At 33.7% G+C, this 26,477-nt stretch overlaps 4 protein-coding genes across 5 annotated transcripts in view; all 4 read right to left on the bottom strand.

Moving 5' to 3' along the window:
• ChT (choline transporter) overlaps nucleotides 1–26,477 on the bottom strand; it is a 447,845-nt gene that overhangs the window by 271,172 nt on the left and 150,196 nt on the right. The window lies entirely within an intron of this gene.
• On the bottom strand, nucleotides 228–25,683 carry ChAT (Choline acetyltransferase). The gene is made up of 10 exons (XM_034972522.2): nucleotides 25,505–25,683; nucleotides 16,059–16,231; nucleotides 15,457–15,643; nucleotides 13,347–13,524; nucleotides 12,328–12,506; nucleotides 11,432–11,652; nucleotides 10,930–11,052; nucleotides 9,888–10,074; nucleotides 8,837–9,037; nucleotides 228–7,847 (listed from the first exon to the last, which is right to left on the bottom strand). The coding sequence occupies exons 1-10, from the start codon at nucleotides 25,547–25,549 to the stop codon at nucleotides 7,632–7,634; spliced, it is 1,710 nt and encodes a 569-aa protein (XP_034828413.1). The 5' UTR covers nucleotides 25,550–25,683; the 3' UTR covers nucleotides 228–7,631.
• Nucleotides 16,573–17,430, bottom strand: LOC138402903 (uncharacterized). Its single transcript, XM_069501432.1, has one exon. It carries the CDS (start codon nucleotides 17,428–17,430, stop codon nucleotides 16,573–16,575), a length of 858 nt encoding a protein of 285 aa, XP_069357533.1.
• LOC138402904 (protein PFC0760c-like) lies at nucleotides 21,869–25,190 on the bottom strand. The gene is made up of 2 exons (XM_069501433.1): nucleotides 22,091–25,190; nucleotides 21,869–21,878 (listed from the first exon to the last, which is right to left on the bottom strand). The coding sequence occupies exons 1-2, from the start codon at nucleotides 24,895–24,897 to the stop codon at nucleotides 21,869–21,871; spliced, it is 2,817 nt and encodes a 938-aa protein (XP_069357534.1). The 5' UTR covers nucleotides 24,898–25,190.

Consider the following 26,477-nt stretch of genomic DNA (forward strand, 5'->3'; position numbering starts at 1 on the left):
AGTGGGAGGTCCTGGGTTCAATTCCCGGCGCGGCAAATTTAGAATTTTATAATTTCTTAAATTTACTCTGGTCTGGTCTGGTGGGAGGCTTCAGCCGCGGCTAGTTACCACCCAACCTGCAAAGCCGTGCCGCCAAGCGATTTAGCGTTCCGGTACGATGCCGCGTACCAAGGTGAGATTGCAGTCAAGGGCTAACTTGTCAAGGTATCTTAGTAAAAAAATACATCCTCATAGAAGTATAGTATATTTGAGATTAACATCGAATTGACATACATACATACATCTTTTACACATAGTGATATGTTTACATTTCATTCTGCTACGGACAGACGAACACATTACAACTTGTGCCACTTTTCTATACATTAAGCTATACGCACCTACTTTGATAGTGGGTGATACTGTAGATATGAACACTTCGCTTACAGCACGCGGCAGAAAGTAATGTACATCGACCTTTAGAAGGAGGTAGCAAATTAGTAGAGCATTGTCTCTGTCGTTGGGACCGACAAACCGTCATTTTTTTTTCTATTTAAATGAAATCAAAGTATTCTATAATCAATTTTATTAGGTACTAAAATATTTAAAGGAAGTCAATAAGCACAACCTAATTTTAGAGTATTCGCACCCTCTTCTTACTATTGTGATATGAAAAGGACAGAAGCAGTTTGACATTTCTAAATTTAATTTTTAGATGGTAAAACCCGTGATTTTAGCACGCACTCGCAAACATACTGTTTAAATTTGTATTGTGCACTAAAATTTGGAGTCTTTAAATGTGAAAGTCATGTTTCGTTCCTTTTTTAGCATTTTTAAAAAGAAAAGGATGCAGATACTCTAAATTTAGTTTAGAGTAAGACAAAGGAGTCGGTGTAATATTAATATTAAATATTCATAGGTATGAGTGACAGAGACAACGCTATACAAAACCGTTATGTCATTCTAAAGGCCGATTGTAAATTATTTTCTGCCGCGTACTGTACTATACTCTATTCACGCAAAGAAGTATAGCGCTCTCTCTGTTATCGTCGGTGCCTCAAAATGGGTAGTGCTCACTGAGATTTTTGTGTGTATGGGGTTACGTAACAGCTATATCTACTAACTTCTTTCAGTGGATAGAGTATAATATGAAAATATTGTGTTCTTTGGTGCGCGGTGAGTCAATACTCACTGAACTGCGTGAAGTAGGTACCTAAGGGTTTTGGACTGTACTAATAAAATGATGTGATTTTTTGTATAGTGTTTGTTTATGGGTTTATTAAAGAGAACAATTTATTTTTATAATTAATTTATTTTTAATATATACTTACATATTTTTTTAAATCATGATATTTATTTATTTTTAATAGAATTAATTATTAATGTCATGCCGCTGTACGGAAAGCGAATAATGACGTCACAATCCGAAAACGACAAATATTTTTAAAAAATTTTTTACTCAAAAATACAGTAATTTTTGCTGGAAAATATTTTTTATGTAAAAAATTAAAAAATATTTGTCGTTTACGCATTGCGACGTCATGAATCGCTTTCCGTTACAGCGTGACGTTACTAAATTAATTATGCTAAAAATAAATAAAAATCATGATATTTTTTAATTATTCCCTTGAATAATGAATTCTAGCTCCATAAACTACCACTATACAAAAAATCACATCATTTTATTACTACAGTCCAAACACCCCATTCTAACGATGCGTTTGCACTAATGTTTTTTTGCATTTAATTGATTTGAACACTGTTTAAAAGAATGTTTAATTTTTTTAAACAATGCCATCCCTGGCGGAAAGTAGGTAGTTACCAGGCGAATATTTACGCACTGCCTGCAATAAGAACTCGATTCGCCAAATGGGTGTTCAGTAATAGATAAGTAACTATTATTTATTATTAATAATAATGTTCCTTTCAACGCCCGCTTGGGGTGCGAAATTCGCTTCACATTTTTAGGATTCAGTGGATGATAAATAACAATCAAACAAAATTAGTTAATTTATCAACGATTAAATTTTTTTCGTTGATTAATTACTTAATTTTACTTGATCAACGAATGTCATTCGTTGATCAATCCACTTCGTATGAAAATGTGTGTAACACTAATTCATGAAGTTTTATTTTATTTTATTATAGTCATCATACTATTAACGGTACGGTAGGAAGGTACAACAAAGAATGGATAAATAATTTTGCGGTTTTTCTTAGCCATTTACATATCTAGATCTTTTCGAAAAATAACTAAGCAAACTTTTAGTTTTTATAAATAAGATACACTATACGACAATTTAATCATCGAAATATTATGTTCTAAAAAGCTATAATATTATCAACAATTTTATATAAGTATTATTAACGAGAAATATAAACTGTGAATGAAACGATGTCATGAGTACCTAGGTATCGTGTGTAATAATATGAATTCTATGGTGAACCATTTAGAACCAACCATTTAGAACACTTTAAGCTTGGCTTTTCTATAAAACTATTCAACTAATTAAAAATAGTTTTTTTGGAAACAAGAACATTAAACATTTATCTAAACCTTACTAAATGTTAAATTCCGTGTATCTAACATACCTATTTAAAAGATTTACTAATATACCTGCAGACTATTAATTAAGAGCCGTCATTCAGTGAGGGGAAAATTTAAACTAGACTAGATAGAGAAGAACTTATGCGTAAATTTTAAAGAAAATAAGAACTGTATTTAAAGATTCAAAAGCAATGTCATGATGATTTTATTGTGGTAATCGATAGAGAAATTACATATGTTGCATAAAATATATACCTAAGTATATTGTATTGAAACATAGTCTTTAAAATAACCAGGAAGAATTACGATTTTCGAAGTTACTTTTCTAACTGCAATTATGCTGCCTTGATTTTACTGGAATTTGTTTTTTTTTTAAATGAAGTTTTCTCTTCGCTAAAGTCGATACAATGGCCCCTTGGAATGAATTTATTCATCTCAAATCACTGATACCTAGATTTTCAAAAATTAAGAGCAAGTACTTCCTTCTGATTATGATCTGATATGAGTCTAAGGAAGATCGTAATAATTCTATTGTTTCTTTTTATTTCAGTGGCTCCACAGTAAAGTCTTAAACAATTTTTTTGAGAACAAGTTGGGATTCAATTCCTGAATGGTAGGTAACTATCGTCAGTGAAGTTCTAACAGTGCGTAAGTCATTTTTTGCGGGTTTTAAATGCCATTCGATGAAGTCATGACAATAAAACGTCTTTGATTTCGTCAATAACCTCATTTTAAATCTTTTAAAATACTATACATCAAGGATGACTAATGAAAATTTTATACAGTTTTATTACTTACTCTCCTGTAAAGTAGACTTTTTGACTTACGCACTGTTAGAACTTCACTGACGCTATGTACCTACCTATGTTATTTTTCTTGAGTCTTTAAATGCAGTTCTTATTTCTTTAAAAACGACGTCATGATTCCCTAGACCAAATTCATCTATCTCTAATATCTCATCAATCATCATCATCATGAACCGGTAGACGTCTACTGTTGGATATAGGTCTCTTGTAGGGGTGTACCGCACCACAGTCTTGCTCTACCTGAATCCAGCATCCTTAGAACAGTGCGTGTTGCCAGTGATGACACTAATATTATTTACTTTAAATAATTTAGTTTAAATTTTTGCCTCACTGATCGCTCTTAAAATAACACCCTGCATAATGAATATTTCTACACATTCAGGTGATCTTTACTACCACATTTATATTGATACCTTTGCGGACTCACAAATATTTGAATACAAGACAACAACAACCTCAAGAGATGTAAACTTCACAATACGCAATTGCAAAGTTTTGCAAACTTCCGCAAATTAACGCCTGCTTCTACCCAACATAAAGTTGGTTAAATGCTATTAGTTTGTTTAGTTAGTAATTCTACTAAATAGTTTTCTATAACTATAGGTACCTACATAGCCTATCGCTTACCTACCGACACTATAGATACTCATTTCTTTTTTTTAAATTATTATAAGGTATAATATTTTATAGTTAGATAAATTTGTGTAAAATGCGTATCCAATAGCAATATGTATAAATAAACATTCATAAAATTATAAACAAAATAATAACGACCAATTAAGTAGATATAGATAATAATCGCTCGTAAAGAGACGTCATAATAAACACTTACTTAAGTACTTAATTAAGTTACATTTTGATATGTATCATTTTCTTAATAGTAATCTTTGATATGTTTTGATATTCTTGGTCATGTCAAACATGATTGATGACATTTTGATATGTATAACTTCTTTAATCCTAGAAATTAGAATGATATATTACGATTATGTTATTGGCAAAATGGTTTTTGTTTTATCTTTAATAATAATAGAAATAAGTTAGGTTAAACCTAGACCTAGACCTTTTTCATTTTGACGATAACATACTCTATATTTGCATATCTTTCATATATAAATACTTACTAAACCTTAATAAGATTTCTAAGTAGTGAATTTCACGTTGCACGTGATTTCATAATTAGGTTGTAATAAAGTTTTATATCTAAAAATGCAATAGGTAGGTACTTGACGTGTACTTAATTATATTACACTTGTATAAAAAATAAGTAGCATAAAAAGCAGATAGATAAATTACATGCATACATTAGGTAGTTACTTACCTACCTACGTACCTACTATAAGAAAAAAAGAAAAAAATCTCAAACAATCAAATAGGTATAATACACCTATTATTTTACATTTCTAATTGTTATGTTATCACCACAGCATTGACAATTGTACCTATAAATTACTCGTACCTACCATTCTTTAATTCTAATAATAATTCATTAGGTATTTATTATACTTAATGCTTTTCAAAAATGTAGAAATTCGCACCTACGTATAATAATTAGCGATGTAAAATTTTAATATTTTTTTATTATTTTATAAAAGAATGGACATAGTTTTGTAACAATATTTTTAATAAAGGCTTATTTGGCGCAAATAGACAGTGAAGAATGTTATATAAGTACACATTAATGGTAACTTTTAATAATTTTATTCAATTAATTGGTTGATCAATGAATGACATTTTAGTTGCATTTCATGCGACCAATTGCCTCAATGTCTTGATACAAAAGTAACAACAAAACACTTTGTGCCAAATCAACTTTTATTATGCATCATAAACATAACAATATAATAAAATAGTTTCTGAGCTATTGTATACGTAACATCTGTGAAAGATTTCAACAATGTATAAAGTATTACATTAAACACTAAATAGGAATCGTCTATTCAATAACTACCAATTAAATAAAACTTTATGCAGGAATCCTCTAATCGCTAACAACAACTGGAAATTTACTTAAAAAAAATATATATATAATACCTTGAATAAGCTTGCATATAGGTAGGTACCTACCTATATCTTATAACATGTCACATCACCCGACCCCTTATGTTAACGAACATTAAAATTTTGCAATAATTTTAAGCGTTTCTTCTAATAGTTTTTCGAAAATTAAATTATCATTAAAATATTTAGGACTATTATTTTATGGTAATTTTAGAAGAAAATAGTTTACGAAAAATATGAAAAGAAATACTTTACGGTATTGACAATGATAGCATAAGACTTAATACACGGCAATAAAATATATTATTACGTTAGTTTATACAAAATATGTTAGGTACTACATTGGTATTATGAAAAAGTCAACGTATTGAAGCTAAGTCAATCAATAAATAAAAGAACCTTAAAGAATTTTACTAAGTAACTACGAACCTAGTAGGTACGATTTGAAATTTATTTAAAATTAATAAAAAAATACTTAAATACTTATTTCTTATTTAAGTACCTAGATACTTGTATTGAGCCGTGCCCTTTGTAATAATAAATTAATTGGTTGATCAATCAATTAATTTTTGAGCATCAACCAATTATATCAATGACAGATGACAGGCGTTTATTGTGTCTCGAATTAACTTTAAAAAAATTCCTACTCAGGTATCTTGGTGAAAACAAAACGTTTAATTTTTGCACTACCTAACTAATATACCTACCTAATATAAATAATTTAATATTTTCCTAATATTTAGATATACTTGCCTAGGTAGTATTTTTATATATAAGGGTAGGTAGGTACGTTTTGCTCTAATATTAAATTAGTTTTAGAACTAGGTACCTACCTACCTTAAGGATAGCTAAACACAGATATTATGGCTAGATAAAATATATATAAATATATTATTAAAGCTTAATTCACACTACGGGATATAAATTATATTATAGTCCGGTCAATATCCGCCGTTCCCAACATTCGTACCAATTTTTACTCTAAAAATAAAATATAACTTATATCCCGTAGTTTGAAATAAGCTTTATAACATTTAAATATGTAAATAACTAATATTTCTAAAAATTCTTAAAACACGAAACAAGAATATCAATCTTCAATTAACAATGAAACTAGGTTTCTATAATATATCATACCAATTTTTTTAATTTGAATAATAACGCGCTACCAATACAGCCTTGAAGTGATATGTTTAGTTACAACAATATTATTATTAATATATTATTATATTGTATAGTTAGGATATACCTACTATGTAATATACCGACCTATTTTTAAAAGTGTGCGTATTTAAATTTATGCTTATAAAATATATAATCCAATTTGATCGAAACACGAAGATAATATTTTTATATTTATGCACAGTGATTACTGTTTATAAAATATTATAGGTAGGTAAATAGTTCATTCCGAACCAGGTGGTAGATCTATCCTAAAAGACACTAGTTGTCCTAATCCTAAATTAAATAAATAAATTTTTGATAAGTAATTTTGTTAATAGGTATAACAGATCGGGTGATTTTTTTTAAATAGCTATATTTCCCCATCGATATAAATAATGTTTTCTAAGATTAAGTATAGAGAATTTTTAAATATCTTAGTAAAGCTAACTTTAGAGTAAGTAAATAAAGGAAAATATAAATTGTTACACCGTTACGATATAACTCAAATTTACGATATACATACCTACCTATCTAGATCAGGTTTGTTACGGATACTCGCATCTGCATCCGCAAATGCGGAAACATTGGCATTAATTCAGACATCCGCATCCGCATCAATTAATGCGCAGCTTTTAAGGATGCGGATTCATATCGGCAACAAGTAACGACCTGCAAAGAAAGTGTTTGGGACCAGAGAGACGCGTACTTGCGCGTATTTGCTAGTTGACATCTTCGTTCGCTAACTGGCCAATCAAAAAGTGTACAATTGTACCCAACAGGAGTGTCACTCACAGGAGTGTCAATAGTCATTTGCATCCGCATCCGCATCTGCGGATGTGAACTTCTAAAAATCCGCATCCGCGCATGTCAAAATATTGGCATTCGCAACAAACCTTATCTAGATAATATCCGAAGTTAGGTTTAGGTTTACACCTTTGGGCTTTTCCACAAAATTACAGTAGGTACTTACTGGATAGGTTTATATATTATTATTTGGGCAGGAAAATATTTTTTCATTAGGTACCTACTGTAAAAATTTAAACGAGCTTTATATCACTCCTGTTACATCCACCTCCTTTTTATTATTCTTTCTCCTGCGCTTAATGAAGTTTGACTTCTTAAACGACTAATACTTAGCTTTCAGTTTTGCGACTCTGAAACATCAGCTTCATGGAGTCCAGAGCCTCTTCCAGAGACTGCCGAAAGGCTTCCGTGTTGGTCACGCTAGAAGATATAAAGGAGGAGATGCAGAATATGATGCAGTCCTTCTTGGGGTTGTAGCTGCAGCCGTACCCGTCGGGGACGACTGCTCCGTAGCCCATGAATGTGCCGTCTGTTGTTGTTGCTACCTGTGAAAAACTGACCATTTTAACCATATCTTCCTTCTACTGGGAGTTTTGATGGAAGGTGCTCCTGACCCCTAGTCATCTTTTTTATTATTATTGCTTGCAGTGGCGATTTGTCCTAAGGCCCAGTAGGCCTGGGCCTAGGGCGGCCAGATATTAGGGGCGGCCAAACGTGACAAAGTTCATCTCACTCTCCTTTTCTCGTTTAAAAGGTGCTTTAAGGTGATATGATAAAAACTTTGGTCAAAAATACTCATTTACTTCATATTTGTTCCTGACAAATAATTTTCTGAATTTTCCCAGATTTGCACAAATATGAAGTAAATGAGTATTTTTGACTTGTAGATGCATACATGTTATGCCCACAAAACTTATTACCATAAGCCTTCGATGTATGATTAGTCTACTATTTTCGAAAAACTAACTAAAATTTGAATTTTCGCGGCTGGATGTATCAAACCACCTTAATATGAAATTTTGTCGTGATGAACTCATTTTCCTATTCTACAAAATGGCCGTAGTCAATTTTTTACGGCCATGATTAATTGGTGTAGAGAAGGGGGCGGCTGGAACTTACTGAATGACCTGGGGCCTAGGGCGGCCAAGACTGCAAATCCGCCACTGACTGCTTGATTGGATTGCGCTTGACGACAATCATGTTTAGAGTTCACCTAACTGGTGCTAAGCTTGAACTCATCATGCGCCTGAAGGTGGAGCATGTGAACAGCTCGGACACTTGTTTTAGGCTGAGATCTATACGTATATAGAGCATACTTTGACTTTGAGTTCAAACGAGGCAGATTTATGTGAGAGATAACTCTGTCTCGTTTTAACTCTGTCTTAAGTCAAGCTAAGTCAGAGTGCGCTCTATAGATCTCACCCTTAGGTTCTCCCTTGCTGCCTCCCGTAACCTCAATAGACGATAATCGATGACCAGAAAAACCTCCATTATTACAAACGAAAAAGGCCTAAACTCGTGGAGTAGAATTTACCTGACTAGTACTGAGCTTGAACTCAATCATGCGGCTGTATGTCGGATCCGTGAACAGCTCGGGCACTTGTCCCAGGGTCTCCCTCACCGCTTCCCGTAATCCCAGGAGATGGTTGTCAATGCCACGTCCAAGGATATTTGCTTCCATTATCACTGTTTGCTTGCGGGCTGCTTCCTCGAATAACTCCAGTTTCTTCTGCTCCTAGAAGAAAATAATGGGGACATGAAAAGAGCCTCACCGCGTGGTGCTTAGTTTTATACCGATCACAAGCACCTGGCGTCCCTGGAAGCAGTACTACATGAACAAAATCAGTAGGCTGACAGATTAGTCAGCCTACTGATTTTGTTGTGTGTGTGTGTGTTGTTGTTGTGGTGAAAAGATTATTTCACCGCGACGGCTACCTTTAAGACCGATCGTGGTTCTCGAGACTCAAGAAGAAGAAGAAGAAGAAAATAATAGGTAATTAATCAGAAGTTTGCACCGGAAGGCACAGCTTTGGAAGACCTCCGCTATAGGTGGACGGATGACATCAGACGAGTCGCAGGGATCCGCTGCATTCAGACGGCGCAAGACCGTGGCGTCCAAGTACCTACAAGTCTATGTCCAGCAGTGGACGTCTATCGGTTGATGATGATGAATCAGAAATTGCCAAATCCACTATCTCCTTCTAAAGGTTCATTATTTTCTTCCGCGTATTGTATTTAATTTATCTCTTCTCTTTGAAGAAGAAACGATGGAGTAACAGAGGTCCATCCTCCATTAAAGTTCATTATCACTGTGAGGGACTTCCTAATATTATTTTTTACTAGCTGATGACTTCATACACGTGGGTTTAGCTTTTTAAAAATCCCGTGGGAACTCTGATTTTTCAGGATAAACAGTAGCCTATGTAACTCTCGCATGTCTTAAACTATACCCATGCATAAAATCACGCGATTGAAGGACAAACAAATAAACCAACAAACCAACAAAGAAAAACAGTCGCATTTATAATATGGGTAGTGATATATCTCTGATTACAGTGGAAATTTTTGGTCATCCAGAAACTCACCCCATACAAATTGAAGGAGACCTTCCTCTGACCGTCCTCCTCAGACTGAGGCGGCGTATCAGCAGTACACATGGCAGAGGCCCAGGCGTGCGCTGCGCTGTGAGCTGATCTAATGTTGTCCACACGACCGTTGCGGAATCGACGGAGAGATGCTGATTCGTAGGTAGATACCAGGTAACCGTAGAGTCTGAAAAAAATATTATAATGGGTATAGATAGTCAATCCATGATGACGCGCCCCACTCTTTATCCCAATCGTTTACAGTGCAAATGTGTAAAAATGTAACAAAATGTACTGTTAGAGCAAGTTCTATCAAAATGCACTGATCAGCATATTGTGATCACACACACAGACGAAGATAAATTGGGTAAAAAATTACTCCCCACACCCTGTAGTTTTCCCCCACAAAACATAGTGGGGCGCGTCTTCGTGGATTGAACTAATTATGTGAGTTACTGGACACTCAGTTGCCCTTGTTCACAATAGGGTCTTGGACTGTAGTAATAAAATGATTTTTTATTTATTTTTATTAACATGAACGTCATGCTGTACGCAAGGTTAATGACGTCACAATACGTAAAAGACCTTTTTTTTCAATTTTTTAACATGAAAATAGAGTAATTTCTACGGGAAAAGGAAAAATATTTGTGTCATTAATTGCTTTCCGTACATCTCACCTGGTGGTAATTGACGATGCAGTCTAAGACGGAAGCGGGCTAACCTGTAAGGGGTATGGAAGTTTTTAATAAACCCATGCCCCTTTTGTTTCTCCATGGCATCGTACTTGGAACGCAAAATCGCTTGGCGGCACGACTTTTCAGGTCAGGTAATTATAGCCACGGCCGTAGCCTCCCACTAGATCAGACCAGAGGAAATTTAAGAAATTATAAAATTCCATATTTCCCCTGCCGGGAATCGAACCCGGGACCTCCCACAAATAAGACCACAGCGCTTACCACTGCGCCAGGGAGGTCGTCAAAAAACTAGTACCTAACGTAAGTGGTGACAGTCACTATTAAAATGGTAATGTTTAAAAACATACTTGTAATATGCATATTGCATAGCCAGTTGTATGTAGACGTCAGGGCTGGTGCGACAGGACTTCATGTACTCCCGCCCGTAGTTGCGGTACGTGTATACCTTCAAATCCAGATCCGATATAGCGCTGAAACAATACCACGAAGATTCACGAGTTACGTAAGTGCAAAGATCTTCTCGATTATCCTAGAACAGTTATGGGCCGTATAAGTCTGTACAGTGTACCTACATCCTTAAGCCATGTCCTTTTCTTCTCTGGCTTGCAATGCCTCTGTCAAGCATTGTCAGGAGAAGCCTTCAAGTGATCTGATCCGATACTATGAAGTTTCTTCCCCAGAAATGCCCAAAGAAGAAAAAGAATAACAGTTTTGACACATAGCGCTTTTTCCTAAGACGATGCGTAGCTTAGCTTAGATTTATTGCAATATCGTCTTCTGAAATCCTGTAAAACGCCGATAGGCCGGCAACTTTTCGGCGGTGTGCAACTATGCAAATCCAAGCCTTACCGATCAAAATCCCTAGCAGCGTGTTCAATAGTTCTCTGCAAATCCACACTAAGGTTCCACTTCATAGGCTGCGGTGCTGGCAAAAGCACGGGCGGCGGGGCTGGCTTGTCTGATACTTCTGCTCTTGCAAGAGCTCTTTCCGCCAGCCGAACAACTGCCACGCCTTCCGCCGGGCTGTGCTCGTAGCACATACCCACTGTACCGTCTGATGATATGATCAACTAGAACAAACAACTGATTTGTACAAGCTTTCATAATACTGAGTTTGAATTAAGAAAGAATAGAACCATATCCCTCTAACGAACTCAAAGGGACCACGAGTCACTTATAGTTTTTCCGTGAATGTATATGGGTCGAGAAATCCTCATACCCATGTCTAACCTAGGAGTCGACAGGAGAATTCACATAAAAGTTTACTCTATTCTCTTTGGCTGAAATTTCCTTTTACGAGACTAGTTCCCAGACTTCGTTCCACATTTCTAAATAGTTAAGAGGAATATGGAGCAGAACAAGTGTAATTATTCTGATATTCATTCTAATTAAGTTCAATTATTCTGACTTCTTTTTTGAGTTCCGAACCAAATGGTAAAGGAGAACCCATATGGTGTGATAGATCTTTTTTTTCGCTTAGGAGGGGAAAATCCTCATGGACATAGTGCCGGACTCCTACCGACTAAAAACCCCTCCTTTCTCTAAGCGATAATGTTCCCGCCTTGTTGGCCTACCATTGCTGCCGCGGTCTAACTCAACTTCCTCCTCTTTCGTATTTCTCCTGACTTCAGCTATCTGCATTCTGCTCTCTGTCCGTCCATCATAGCTGCTCATTTGCTCGCCTTTTTGTTCCTATTCTTTGTCTCAAGATTAAGTCCGGTTAACATCAATGGTATGTACATTACCTGTACAGTCTTGTCGAACCAGCGGTTGGCAGAGTGGTGTCGAGTGCCTCCACCATGCATAGCCCGCAACAACGCGTTGGTGTCACTATCCAGCTCTGATCGATCTCCGCCTGCCTCGTCCACACACATGATGCACAACGCTCGCGATATCAGCTCGAGGTTCGCCCGGTTGTTTTCATCTGTTAACAAGGAAATAATTTAATATGGATGAATTTTTGGGACACTTGTCTTCAAGAATCTTACTTGAGTTACAAGTGGAAAAAAATTATGGAATGCAAAAATCCTGAATACCATTTTCGAATACTTAGGTTTGGTTTTTGAGACGTTTAGGCTGTTCCTAATAATTGACCTTTTGCCAAATATGTTTTCTGAGCTGGTATGGTGTGGCATTTTCCTCCTGTCCTCTATTTCTCCTCTTCCTCTCTTCTACTAACTAAAAGTTAGCTGTCATCTCCAACCCAGCCAATTTTTGACCTTCATCAAACAGGCGGAACACAACCTTGGCTGTAACCAGCCTATTTCTAGAAATATTTCCCCCGATGACTACGTTTTTAGGGTTCCGTACCTCAAAAGGAAAACGGAACCCTTGTAGGATCACTTTGTTGTCTGTCTGTCTGCCTGTCTGTCGGTCTGTCAAGAAACCTACAGGGTACTTCCCGTTGACCTAGAATCATGGAATTTGGCAGGTAGTTTGAAATTAGGCAGCACACTAAAATCTGAAAACAGTGAATTTGTGGTTACATCACACAAAAAAAAATTGTGTTCATGAACTAATAATTAGTATTTTCAATTTTCGAAGTACCAGTAAGATAACTACTTATATCAAGTGGGGTATCATATTATGAAAGGTCTTCACCTGTAGGTACATTCTAAAACAGATTTTTATTTACGCATCATAGTTTTTGAATTATCGTGCAAAATGTCGAAAAAATACGATTATAGTACGGAACTATCGTTGCGCGAGCCTGACTCGCACTTGGCCGGTTTTTTTTTTTCTTTTTGGTTATTTTCGAATTTACCTCTTATAAGCTGTTCCCTGGCCTTTGCCCACTGGTCTCTGTTCATAGAGGTCAGTATCCCGACCCTGGGTGCTGGAGGCGCTCCGGCTGCGTCCACCATAGCAGTGAGGAGTTGTGCTTGTATCTCCCCAGGAGTTAGACGTCCTCTGTCGACTGCTTTTACCGGGATCGGGTAGAACTGGACATGAATAAACTAGGTTAATATCAAAAGTATGTATTTATTGGATGGATTTATGATTGATATGATTTGGTTTTTTTAAAATCTCCTGGGAACTCTTTGATTTTCCGGGATGAAAAGTGGCCTATGTCACTCTCCAGGGTCAACTACCTACTTATTCCCATGCAAAAAATCACGTCGATCCGTAGCTCCGTTGCGACGTGATTGAAGGACAAACCAACAAACAGACGGACATTCGCATTTATAATATGTGGACAGACGACATCAAACGAGCAGGGAGCAGCTGAATTCAGGCGGCTCAAGACCGTGGCGTGTGGAAGTCCCTACAAGAGAGTGTACCAGTGGACACTGGACATCTATCGAATGATGAAGTTTTTAAGTAGTTAAGTAAGTACTTAGAATTCGTTAATAAAATAAAAACGCTGTTCAAAGTCTCAAATCCCGTTCAGACCAATAAAAATTTAGATCCAAATGTAAACTTTAAACGATTCTTATAAGTAAATAGATACCTACAATGAAATAGAGAATTAAAATGAAAATCTGAAATCTAATAATTCTAAAACTGCTAACAAAGAATTGAAGAAGATACTATAGCATAGTAGATACGTAGGTATAATTGTATTAACCCAAAACTACAGTATCTTAGTACAAGTAATAAAAGTTAAGCACGATCTCAATTCTCAAGCTAGCCAAGTTGGTAACATAAAATATTAAATTACTTCGAATCCCAAAAGGCTCTTTAAGCTCTTTAAGAATATAAAGATAATAGTTGGTTAACCACTAGAGATTGAAGTGGATTAAAGTAATTTCAATACTATTCTCTACAAGTAGGTAATAAGTTTGAAATACTTTGGAGAGTATAAAGTTCGATATCAATTTGTTGTTTAGTGGCAATAGTTCAGGGAACTTTAACATAAGAGGAAATTCATGTAAGTTTGCTATACCCTCTTCTATACTCAAACTCAAACTCAAATTATTTATTCAGAATAGGTAAAATTCTACGCTTCCTGATTGTCAAAATTTTTGTGTTTCAGATTACTTAATATTTGCAGGAGGGCTAGCATGGGCTGCCAGCCAGGTAACCTCCCAGTGTGCCTGGGTGCTGCTTGGGTCAATTCATTACATCTACACTAATATTATAAAGAGGAAAACTTTGTTTGTTTGTTTGTTTGTTTGTTTGTTTGTTTGTTTGTACTGAATAGGCTCAAAAACTACTGGACCGATTTTAAAAATTCTTTCACCATTCGAAAGCTACATTATCCACGAGTAACATAGGCTATATTTTATTTTGGAAAAAAATAGGGTTCCGTAAGATATTTGGGTTTTTCGGACACAAGGTGTAAAAAATCAACCAGAAAAGTTACTTATTTTGCGTACGCTGCCTAAACTATAAAAGATAGAACCATAAAATGTTCTAATTAATTGTAGATCTTATAAATATCTACAAAAAAGTCCGCGACACACTATACCCATCTATGTCGAGTGAGGCACAGCAACCATTTTTTTATTTAAAAATCTTGAATTTTTTTTGGACTACATTTAAACGCGTTTATTTTACTCATGCTATTAATCCTTATCAAAATAAATGATTTCATCACTAAGAACAGTTTATGGAGATAATATTTGGTCTTTGAATGATTAAAATTGGACGTTTGGTTTTGAAGTTATGGCGAAATTAAAATATTACGATTTCTGCTGCACGGCCCGTTGTATTATATAAAGAGGTAATGTCGTTAAGTTTGTTTGTAGGGGGTAATCTTTAGAACTACTGAACTACTATACGGGATCTTTAAAAACCTAAATCTACGCGGGCGAAGCCGCGGGGATCAGCTAGTAATTTATAAACTGAAATTAACATTTTTCGATTGCTTATTGCTAGTAGTTTATACATTTTTAGATTTTTTCTCGCTTGGTGTAAAATACCGCACTTACATAGTTTCTGCACGCCACGATCACCAACTCCTCACGTTCTTTGGAATCACTTGGACTACTGGGCAGTTCTAGACGATCCTTGCCTACTTCTGGTATACGACAGACGCCCAAAAGCCGGTAGAACTGCTCCATGCATAGAGGTTGACCCTTTTCGCGACTTGTGGCCCTTTCTTGTGGTAATTCACCCCTAGAGAATAATTCAAATACAAAATTATATATACTCCGTACAAAAAGACTTTTCACACGCCATTTTACCTCTATGGGTCTACTGTCATGTCAAAAGTAAGGTTCACCTTTAAAATAAGGACTAAAATGATACCTAAAATTTGACATATAAAGTTAAAATAGCGCGTGAGAAGTCATTTTTTACGCATTATATTTACTTTTGTAATTGCTGTAAGATCAAATTAAAGGCGATTTTATCTTTGAATTAAATCTGATGTTATTCTTAGAAATTATAGACGTCAGTTTTAGCAGTGTAATTAACATGCAGCATCCCTTGTATTACATTATACTTTAAAATTTCATAAACGCGTTACTATCTATCAAATTAATACTTATACAAATTTAATTTTCATTTTTTTATTTAAAGCTTTGTTTACCTGTCAAGCATTTCCTTGTAGTCAAGAAGATCATCAATGTATAGAGCGGCAAGGTCTGCCACTTCGTCGATTTTAGCGAATTGCCTCCTTGGAAACACCATGCCAGGGTTTGAGTTGATAGGCAAAGGGAATCGCACTTTCAAGTACATGTCATCCAGCCACCAGTCCGTCACCTTTATGTATATTTCATAATAATTTATTAAGTATAACAGGGTAACTACCAAGTTTTCAAAGATATACTGTTCATAGTTTTAATTAATTGTTCAGAATGTTACTATTATCTATTATTATGTATATTTTATTGTCTGAATATCAGTTTAATGAAAAATCGTTTATAATATAAATATTGAATAAAAAGGGCCCTATAGGGGATCCTTGGGGTATCAAGAAATAATTAATATCCAAGAGCATCGTGTAATAAATCCTTTTTAGTAAAATTCAGTGGATTAGTTCATATCAAAGCTGATAAATAAAAATCAAAAAAATATACCCAATAATTTTATTTCTTAGAATATTATAAATAATAATTATAAGGGATAGTAGGGCTTAAGAAGAAAATAGTTCTCCTTTGCCGTTTTGTAGGCTTTCTGGTTGTGGTGGTCGTAGGCATTATGCCTTCAAAATTATCCTCATACCAACCACTTCTTCTAAAATAGTAGAGAGGATCTAGGTAAGGCTTTTCATCCTTCGTAGTACTTTCAACCGTTTTTTTGATCGATTGCGTTGGGTTAGTAACTTCGGTATTGTAAAAATAGTTTCTTACATATTCTATTCGATGTCGTACAGGTTTTGATGGAGGAAGATACATAAGTCTGTCCATTACCGTCTTGACTGGTACATTAGTGTTTGTAATGGGATGTAATTTAATGTAATTCACTTTTTCTCTTAATGATAACGCGTCACTTTGATGATGATTTCTGAAATCTTTTCTATAGAAATCATCATTATTAGTGAAAAAAATTGGTTTAGGTTTATAGTATTCCAGTGATGACTTGATGATTCCATCAAATTTGTCAAAGATAGGTCGTATGTGTGTATATTTTGATTTCACTGTAGCAATATTCTGGATTCGAGGACTTAAAGGAGCTTTATGTAAAATTTCTTTGGCATTCGATTTTACTGGTAATTTGCTATGCGTAAGGAAATCTTTGGTGTTCATTGAAATAATTTCTTTATTTTTGTTTGGTAGACGTATTCTTTTCATTACTTTTCTATGCGCTTTAGATGGGAGTTTCATTAGAGGATATAAATTTTTTTTTTTAAACGAAGGCAATCTTTCTTTGTTTCCGTCTTTTTTTAAATTGGTTTTCTTGATTTGTGATGGAGGTCTAGTTTCATCTATATGTGTAACTGTAACTCTATAGTTAGTCATATGTTTAGAAATGTTATTTTCCTTATTTAAAATATGAGAAACTTTCTTAAACTGGTTTCTAGGCAGTGGTGTTGTAAAATTATTATACTTGCTGCTTTTAATAAATGTATAGTTAGATAATATAATAGGTTTAAGTGTTATTTTTGGATTGTCTTCAGTCGGTTTGTATGTGTCGTATCTAATAGTTTTGCTTTTTTCTTTTAATATCGTAAAAGATTCTAATGATTTAGATAAAATAACTGGCGTGACTGGAAAAGTTTTAGTTTCTCCTTTATTAAATCCTTGATTGTTTTTAGAGATCTTATGATACTCAACCGTTTTAGTGCTGTTATAGTTTTGGTTGTTCTTATCGTTTTCAATATTGTCTGTAAGGTTAACTCCGATAGAAAATTTTGGTATTGTATTGTATCCACCAGACGTATTTACGATTAGTTTCTGGTGAAATTCTATTAAGTTTGAATTACTTTGTGGATGATGGTTATAAGTAACATTTTTTTCAGTAACTGGTGTTGCTGTATATAAAATTTTATTTAAATCAGTTACTTTGCTTTTCTTTGTGTTCCTTTTTTGTTCTGTATTATGATTATTATTAATATCCAACAAAACTTTCATAGTACTGGGAAGGTATGTAAAATAATTGTTAAATTTATTAAAATTTGTTTCTCTACGGGTTGTCAAAGTTGAAGCCAGAAGTGGATCTTTATGGTAATGAGTAAAATTTCCAATGGATGATTTTGTATTTTCAGTATATGCGTTCACCTCAATGCTTTCTGTTGTCACATTAGGATGAAATTCTGCAATCATCTTGTCATTGTATATGGTAGAAATACTACCTTTTGGAATTGAGGATGTTTTTTTACATAAAGATGTATACTTTTCAGTAGAAGTAGTATACTTATCCGGGTTTATTGTTGTTGATGATGATAATATACTACTTTTTAATACACTTTTATTTGTTTTAATTGAGATATCAGATACATTTAAAACTACATTTGGAATGTTGATCTTTTGTCGGAAGTTTATGATATTTTTAATAAGATTTTTTCTTTTCGTTGAATTATTTTTACTTAAGCTATTTTTGGCTTGTACTGAATTTTCGTATATGGTTGATAATGATGCCATAACGGAAGTATCACCATTACTATCTGAGTTCATAGAACTTGTAACAATCGAAGGTGTTGTTATTACTGACCGTATATTACTAAATAAAGTATTTTTTATTTTGTTTTCATAAACAATATTACTGTTTTGATAAAGGAGGTCATTGGCATTATATGGTGAACTCTCAATGGTCGATGAGGGCATTGCCCTTGTAACAGCTACCGTTGCTATTCCGGATATTATGTTATTAAATTGAATAGTGCTAGGAAGAGAACTTTTCTGATATGTTGTAGTATTTGGGTACAGCAGCGAAAATTTTCTCATGCCATTTTTAATTATTATTAAAGGCGTAGACTGAAAGAAGGACGTTACGGACGTATTTTTTGGTAATAAAGGAATCTTAAAAAGTTTAATTGATTCCTTTTCCTTAGTTCCTATGTGTGAAACATCAGATATAGGTAACGGCGTTGTTGTTTTATAAGTTCGCATCATCTCTGTATGTGTAGTTTTATTTACTTTATTAAACATCGTATAAAAACTTGGATCCTCTTCGGTTATCATTTGTAGTTTATTTTTAACACGAGCTTCGGTGTAACTGTGCTTTGAAGTTAATAAAAATGGATAAACTCCTTTGTTACTCATATTATCTGTTTTTTTCGACTCTTTTATTAAGTTTCTTTCGAACTTGTCACCGGATTGTATTGACTGATTTAGAGATTGATCTTTATTAATTGGTGTTGAATTAAGTATTGCAGGTGATGTTTCAAATCTATATGTATTCAGGGGTTTTAATTGTTTGGTATCGCTGACTTTAAAAAATGTCGTGGATAAAGTTTGGTTCACATTGTTTAATATAGGTTCGAGTTGGATTTTCTTGGTATTTGTTTTCAGTGGTGGATGTAAAAATTTATTACTATTCAAAAGTGATTGAAATTGAGTAGATGATGCCGTTGAGACGATCACATTAGTTGTTGCCTGCCCTGTTGTTGTGAGAATCGATTTCTCCGTATTTTTGATACTTATGATTGGTAAACTAAAAGTTGCTGATGGTGTTGAAAAGCTATTTATAATTCGTAATTGCGTTTGTTCTATTTTATTTGTCTTATATGAAAATGGGGTCCTCTCATATAACACAGGTATTCTATCTTGCTTGATTCTTTCTCTCTTCTGGTTATTTTCTCTTTCTGGTGTATGCTCATGTTCATTTCTCTTCGATACATTAGGAACAGTTGTAATTTCTAGTTTTGCATATTTATCATAGTTGCTCGATGTAGAAATAGGTTTCTCCGTATAAGGTATGATTTTCAATGAAACGGATTTTAGTGAAAATGTTTTAAGTGTCTTCTGCTTAACTTTATTGTCTTTGATGAGTCGTGGTAGGATTGTTTTGGCAGTTACTTCGTATTCTGTTTTGAATTGTGTAAATTTACCCAGGAGAGTCGTTGCTTGCTTATTTGGCGTTGTTTGAAGTGATTTAACTATGTCAGTTGTATTAATATTATTATTTTTTGCTATTTGATTTGAAATGAGTGGAGTTGTGTTTTTATATTCATCTTTATTACTTACAAGTTTTAGCTTACTGTTATCGTTATATGTTATATTTATCCTATATTTGTCTGTCAATTTGTTTGTAATTGATTCTCTAGCTGTATTTTTACTAGTATTCAGAATAGTTGTTATGGTGGAGTTGTCTTGTTCTACTGTGTTGTGATATTGTTTTTCAGATACATAATGCTTAGTAGATGCTTTAGTTTTAATTGTATCAGGTGTTGTATAAGCCAATTCAATTTTTTTATTGTCTACGTTAGTGGAATTGTAGGTTATCAACAACGGTTGAAGCGTATGTAAGTCTAGTAAATATGTTTTTTTATCTTTATTTACACTAAAAATGGTTTTGGGTAAAGTATGTGGATCGTGTAATTCAATATAAGCCACTTTAGTTAATGGTACCACAAGTTTAGGGTTGTGTGTTATTGTAAATCTTTTTGTTTGAAGAAAATCACTCTGAGGCGAATGAACTGTATGAATGCCTTGCACTGGTGTAGTATTGAAATTTTGAGTTTGCACTTTTAGTTCGTGAGTTTTGTTTTTAGCTGCAGCATTTAACTCTTTCGTTGTTGTTATTTTTTGGTTATTTTTATGAGTTATTCCTACACGATTGTGTGTAGTATTTCTTATAGTACTAAATAAATTAGTTTGAGTAGAGCTATAACTTTGTATCTGTGGTGTGTGATGGTATTGACGATAACTTTCATTTGCATAGTTTACAGATTGTTTCTGTCTTTCGATATTTTCATTGCTTGTCGTATTTTGCTTATTGTTACTTTTGTTTTCCATATTATTTAAGTAAAGTGTCACCTTGTCTAGTTTCTGTAAAATTGCAGATTTTTTTGTTGTGAAAGGTGCAGCTACATAATTATTAGTAGTCCCTAGTGCATTATCCAAGTTAAGTTGTTCAATATCTTTGTTTAAAACTTGTACTCCAGTCACGGTAGTAGAAAATTTAGTTTCATCATTAGTTTTAAATTTTAAAATGTTATAATTGTTCTTTGTTAAAGATAAATCAATAGTTTCATTCTTTGGAAAAGTTTTTTCTGTTGTGAAATCCCCTGTTAAAGTATTCCCTTTATTTTCTAAATATGTTTTCAACGAAGATGCATCCGTTCGTCTTTGATTTTTGTCATTTATTTTATATGAGTCTGTAGATATAATTGGTGTAGCCGTTCGTATCATCTCTACTTTCTCCAATTTTTCATTCGTCGCTATCGATAGAGGCAACATAGTTGTACGCTTTTCAATGTCTACAGATGATATAAATTGCATAGGTATGAGCGAAAGATTAATTCTATTTTTATTAGTTGTATTTTGCAGTTTAGTATAGTTTTCAACAGAAAATGTATTCGAAATTCGTTCTGTAGTAGCGATTTTACTTTTATTTTCTACATTTCCCATTATATTTACGGTGTCGTATTTTTCTTGGCTCCAGTTTAATGTTGATCTTAGAGTTGAATTTAAATTTTGCTTTGCAAAGGAATCTTTGAATGTTGAAACAATTGATTGATTTAAGTTATTTTTTATCTTCTGCGTTACCAATACTTTAACTATTGGTGTAGTTTGTTTATTATACATAAGTTTGATCTTATACATTTTTGGTTTGTGGTTTATTTTATCATCTGTTTCATTATAATATGGTGAAATGGAATTCTTCAAAAACATATCGGCTCTGCTTTGGTTAACGGGATGCGTTTGTTTATTATTATTCATCATTATTGATACTCTAGGTAGTAGAATTTTATTGATAACTAATGGTGGTTTAGTAGGTTTGAGTAATAAGAAGTCAGCGTGTACTGTTGGTTGCAATAATAATTTATTATGTCTTCGAATTTGTGTTATTTCCTCTAGTGTATCAGAATGCAAATATTTGTTCGTAGAAAGATGTTTGTAAGAATGATTACTAGGGGTTTCTTTTAGTATTTGTTTTGTGAAAGCCAAAGCAGTCAACGGATCTACCATATTTGTTTCATTTTGTGATGAAATTGTAGATGTTCCTTTATGTAACCTTTGAACGTTTTCTTTGTCTTTAACTCTAGCAAGAGGCACTACAGTTATATAACTTTCAAATTCTTCAGGTAGTGCGAATAGTATAGTTGGAACTGGAAGGTCTATTCTAGTTTTATTGTCTCCTTTTGTTGTAGACAAATCAATTGTCTCATTCGCCACTGAAATATTCACCTTTAGAATTGACTTTTCCATAATTTGTTGCGTTTTATTTTCCTTTTGAGTTCTTCTTTTTATTATATTTGGAGCAATAGTACTTTCGTTTTCCATATTCGTTATATCGTATCTTATTAAAGATGGTTCAAATTTATTCACGTCTGTCCGTCTTTGATTTTCTTCGTGTACCTTGTATGATACTGTGGATATAAGAGGTTTCACCTTTGGTAGCATCTGAGCATTCTGCATATTGATATTCTTTTTTCCAGGAAGAGACACCACAGTAGTGAGATCTTGTTCTAAAGGTAGTAAGAATTGTGTAGGAGAGACTGGAAGTCGTATCGTAGTCTTATCAGTTGCTTGATTCAACAGTAAAGTATTCACCTTTTTTGTTGAATTGTCCCCCAGTATTAAGTTACTCAATGCATTTTCCATAATTTGCGGCTTCATATTTTCCTTATGTGGTTTTCTTGTCATTGTATGTGGAACGATGATACTTTTGTTTTTCGTTACAATGTCTGTTGATAACGAGGATTTTAATTTATTTGTGGTCTGTTTTTTATTTTCTTCACTTGGTATGAATGATGCTGTAGATAAAGTAGGCGCTGCTGTTTGTAATAACTGTGCATTCTGTAATTTTATTTCCGTTGCTCTAGATAGAGGCAACACAGTTGTATGATTTTCAAGGTAAACTACGTGTAGTGTACTTTGTGAAGGCGTGACTAAAAAATCTGTCCTATTTTTATTTTCGCCCTTTATCACAGACAAATCAATTGTCTTATTTGCCAGTGAAAAGTTTTCTGTTACAATTTGTGTTAAATTGTCTTTCAGTGTAAAGTTACTCCAGTTATTTTTCGTTACTTTTGGTTGTATGTTTTTTTCTTCCGGTCTTTCTCCTATTGTATTTGACACATTGAAACTTTTATTTTCCGTACTAGTTTTAATGTAAGTCGCCAAAGATGGTTCAAATTTATTCAGGTCTAATTGTGTTTGGTTTTCTTCATTTATCTTGTAAAATGGTGTATATAGAGCAGGTGTTTCCGTTTGTAACCTCTGTTCATTTCCAAATTTTATATCTACCGCTTGAGATAGAGACAGCAAAGTTGTATGATTTTCAAGATCTGCTGATGGTGACAATCCTATGGGTATTACTAAAAGTTTCGTTATAGTTTTATTTTCAATGCTCGTTTTATCAATAACTTCATTCCTCAGAAAAGTTTTCTCTGTAAAATAATCCACTAAATTGTCACCCACTTTAAAATTATTTTCTATATTTTGCACAATTTTGAGCTTTCTATTTTCCTCTTGCAAACTTACTGATGCTGTATATGTTATATTATTACTTGGTATTTGCTCATCCTTGTTAACAGTAGTGGCATTTGGTAAAGTATTATTTGTTAATGCATACCCTCCAAAATCTAATAAGTAATTTTCTTTGGTAATTTTAACATTCTTTTCCGTAGTAAAAATTTTAGCTACCCAGGGTATATCAGTAGCAATGCTTGATAATATAGTTGTAGGCAAACTTTTTTCGGATAAATATTGACTTTCATTGCAGTTATTGGAAATGAACTTCTCATCGGGAATATCCTTTTGGGTAATTTTAGCATTGTATAGATTTATTAAATTCTTAATATTCGATACGATATTTTTGAAATTATTGTCATTGTGTTGTTCAGACTTATATTTTATTTGATCTTTATCCATAAATTCATTTCTTTCCGAGTAAATACGATTTTTACATATTGTCAGTAATGATTTATTACAGCATTGATCTGGAAAGTTTTTCAGATTTAGATTACTCAAGACATTTATGTAAATTTTTATAGTATCTTTTACATGGAGTACTTTAAGATTTTTAATAGAATTCTTTCTTTGACTTTCTATGAGAAAAATATACAATGAATACAGATGACATTTTTTAACAGTGCTGATTAGTTCATTTTCATTTGTAAACATTGAATCTATAATATGGATATCCACTAAACTATTTCTCCTAAGAGTCTCATTAACTTCATTTTCGTTGACATTGTACAAACTGTGTTGTAGATTTGAATTATTCAATAAAGTTTGTAATGTTATAATTACTATTACATCACGTTCATCCCGACTATTAAAAGATACTTTCTGTTTGTATAAAGGATATTTCTGAATTTTATAAATGTAGTCATTAATACCTTTGATTAGAACGTGATATAATAATCTGTACTCTTTATTACTTGGATGCTCAGTCGAATTTTGATATTGTTTTATCGGATTAATATCATTTTTAAGATCCTTATTTAACACCGTTTCTCCATTATTTTTCACTATTTCAGTGTTATTATCTTTTGACGCTTGGTCTAAGTCTGTACAAGTGCGATTGTACATATTTTTGTAAAAGTTGATATCACTTTCTTGATCTGCTTCATCTTCGTAAAGTAGAGAATTTGTTTCACCATGAAACTCTTCATGTTTCTTGAGTTTTTCACGTAAACACGAACACAAACTTTTTATTAAATTTGACGTGACGTCACTAGTTGCTGCATCTACTGACCGTAGAGTTTTTAATAACTTATTTATAAGATTTGGTTGTGGGATTAAGCCAACATTTTCCTTGACCGTATTTAGGAGCCAAAAAATCAAGAACAAATTCCTGATTCGTAAGTTCATTTTCGGGGTAAAATAGGCTTATTTTTTGACGACATGTTTGTTTGAAATAACCTGGTAATGGTTGGTTTGGTAAACAATATGACTAACATAATAGGTTTTGTTTTGAGTTATGAATACGTAAGGAGAAACGCGTTATTCGTGACTGATAAGGAGCTAAAATTCAGAGGAAACGCCATACAAACGTTTTGCAGTTTCCTTAAAAAGTGTGTTAAATACTTTAATAACAGAAATCACTTCTTATTAAAATACTGGTAGAGTATGGAGTTAAAAGTGTTGTATTAACTCTACTTAGTAAAGCGTTTATTAGCTACTTCATGTAGTAAAGATTTTCCTCTTTTTTATTTCACTTGGTATAGCATTATTTTCACATGGAATGGGTATAGCGTTATTTAATCATTATGATGCACGCAACTTCGTTAAAAAATCTCGCGGGAACTCATTGTGTATTAAATTTTTTTTTACTCAAATGTACTTTTACAAAGTATTTACAAAACGGCAAATGGAGCTACTTACTTGACAATATTTTTGTAGATTATTGCTAAAGTCAAGTTTTTTTGGAGAATCAACTCATTGAGCATTAAATATAATCAAAAAAATATAAGCTTACCCAGTTAATCATTTCTTTTTGCCTTTCCACGAGTTTCGCCTGCATTTTGGGTCCGAGGTCCTCCGCGAACCTCTTCACCAGGTCCTGGGTCTTCTCCAACTGCTGCTGGGTGACGATCACCGCCGCGAACTCCAGATACGAGTCCAGGGTGGGCTGCAGTTCCGGTACCGGCAACTTGGCCACTTGCACACACTGGACAAGAACAAACTAGTAGGAAACAAGAATAGATTCTTAGACGAGTAGTCGATAGAGAAATAAGTATAAGTATTTATTCGTAAGAAGCGGATTGTTGATTCTGTATTTTTATTTTGCTTTATTTATTATGTGTTTTTCTGTAACAATTTTGTGGTTATATAAAAGTATATTCATTTATTGTTATAATGTACTGATAGGCAAACGCTTGACCACAATCACACCTGATGGGAAATGATGATGTGGAAGAATATCGTGGAAGATTATTCCAAACCTTACCTGGTTGAAGTCTTCGTCGTCGGTGCCGTAGACCTGGGTACTGAGCCATCTCTTCGGCAGAGACAACAGTGACTCTCCCCATCCTGCAAACAAACAAATTATCAGCGAACAATGGACGTAGGTACGTTCCTGAAGGCCGAACTAGCAAAATATGTATTTTTTTTAATAATTTACTTACTAATTTAATTTTTTAGAAAAGCACTATAATGCCTCGACCGGGAGTGATTTTCTGGCCTCGTGTTATAGACGTCTTCGCCAAGGCTCGGCCGTCTAACTCACACTCGATCAGAAAACGCTTACTTTCCGGTTTTGTGCAGTAATGTACTATTTTAACACAAGAAAACTATTATATTATTTTACTTGATTCGAAGGTCTCAATAAACAAGGGTGATATACCTCAACCTTCATGTGTTTAATCTTCCCTGGCCCGGCTCTATTGGCAATATCCTGTCGAGGAAATAGGGAAATGGGGAAATAACTCTCGCAGTGTAATAAACAGAGT

Source organism: Maniola hyperantus, chromosome 10 (assembly GCF_902806685.2).
Source record: "Maniola hyperantus chromosome 10, iAphHyp1.2, whole genome shotgun sequence".
Taxonomy (NCBI): Eukaryota; Metazoa; Arthropoda; class Insecta; order Lepidoptera; family Nymphalidae; genus Maniola; species Maniola hyperantus.

Coding starts and splice junctions, on each gene's coding strand:
- LOC138402903 (XM_069501432.1), bottom strand. CDS start 17,430: ATGACTAACTATAGAGTTACAGTTACACATATAGATGAAACTAGACCT.
- LOC138402904 (XM_069501433.1), bottom strand. CDS start 24,897: ATGAACTTACGAATCAGGAATTTGTTCTTGATTTTTTGGCTCCTAAAT.
- ChAT (XM_034972522.2), bottom strand. CDS start 25,549: ATGCAGGCGAAACTCGTGGAAAGGCAAAAAGAAATGATTAACTGG. Junction 12,507..13,346: donor CAGGGAACAGCTTATAAGAG/GTAAATTCGAAA, acceptor CCTTGTTAACAG/ATGAAAACAACCGGGCGAAC. Junction 9,038..9,887: donor TCTCCTTCAATTTGTATGGG/GTGAGTTTCTGG, acceptor ATTTTCTTCTAG/GAGCAGAAGAAACTGGAGTT.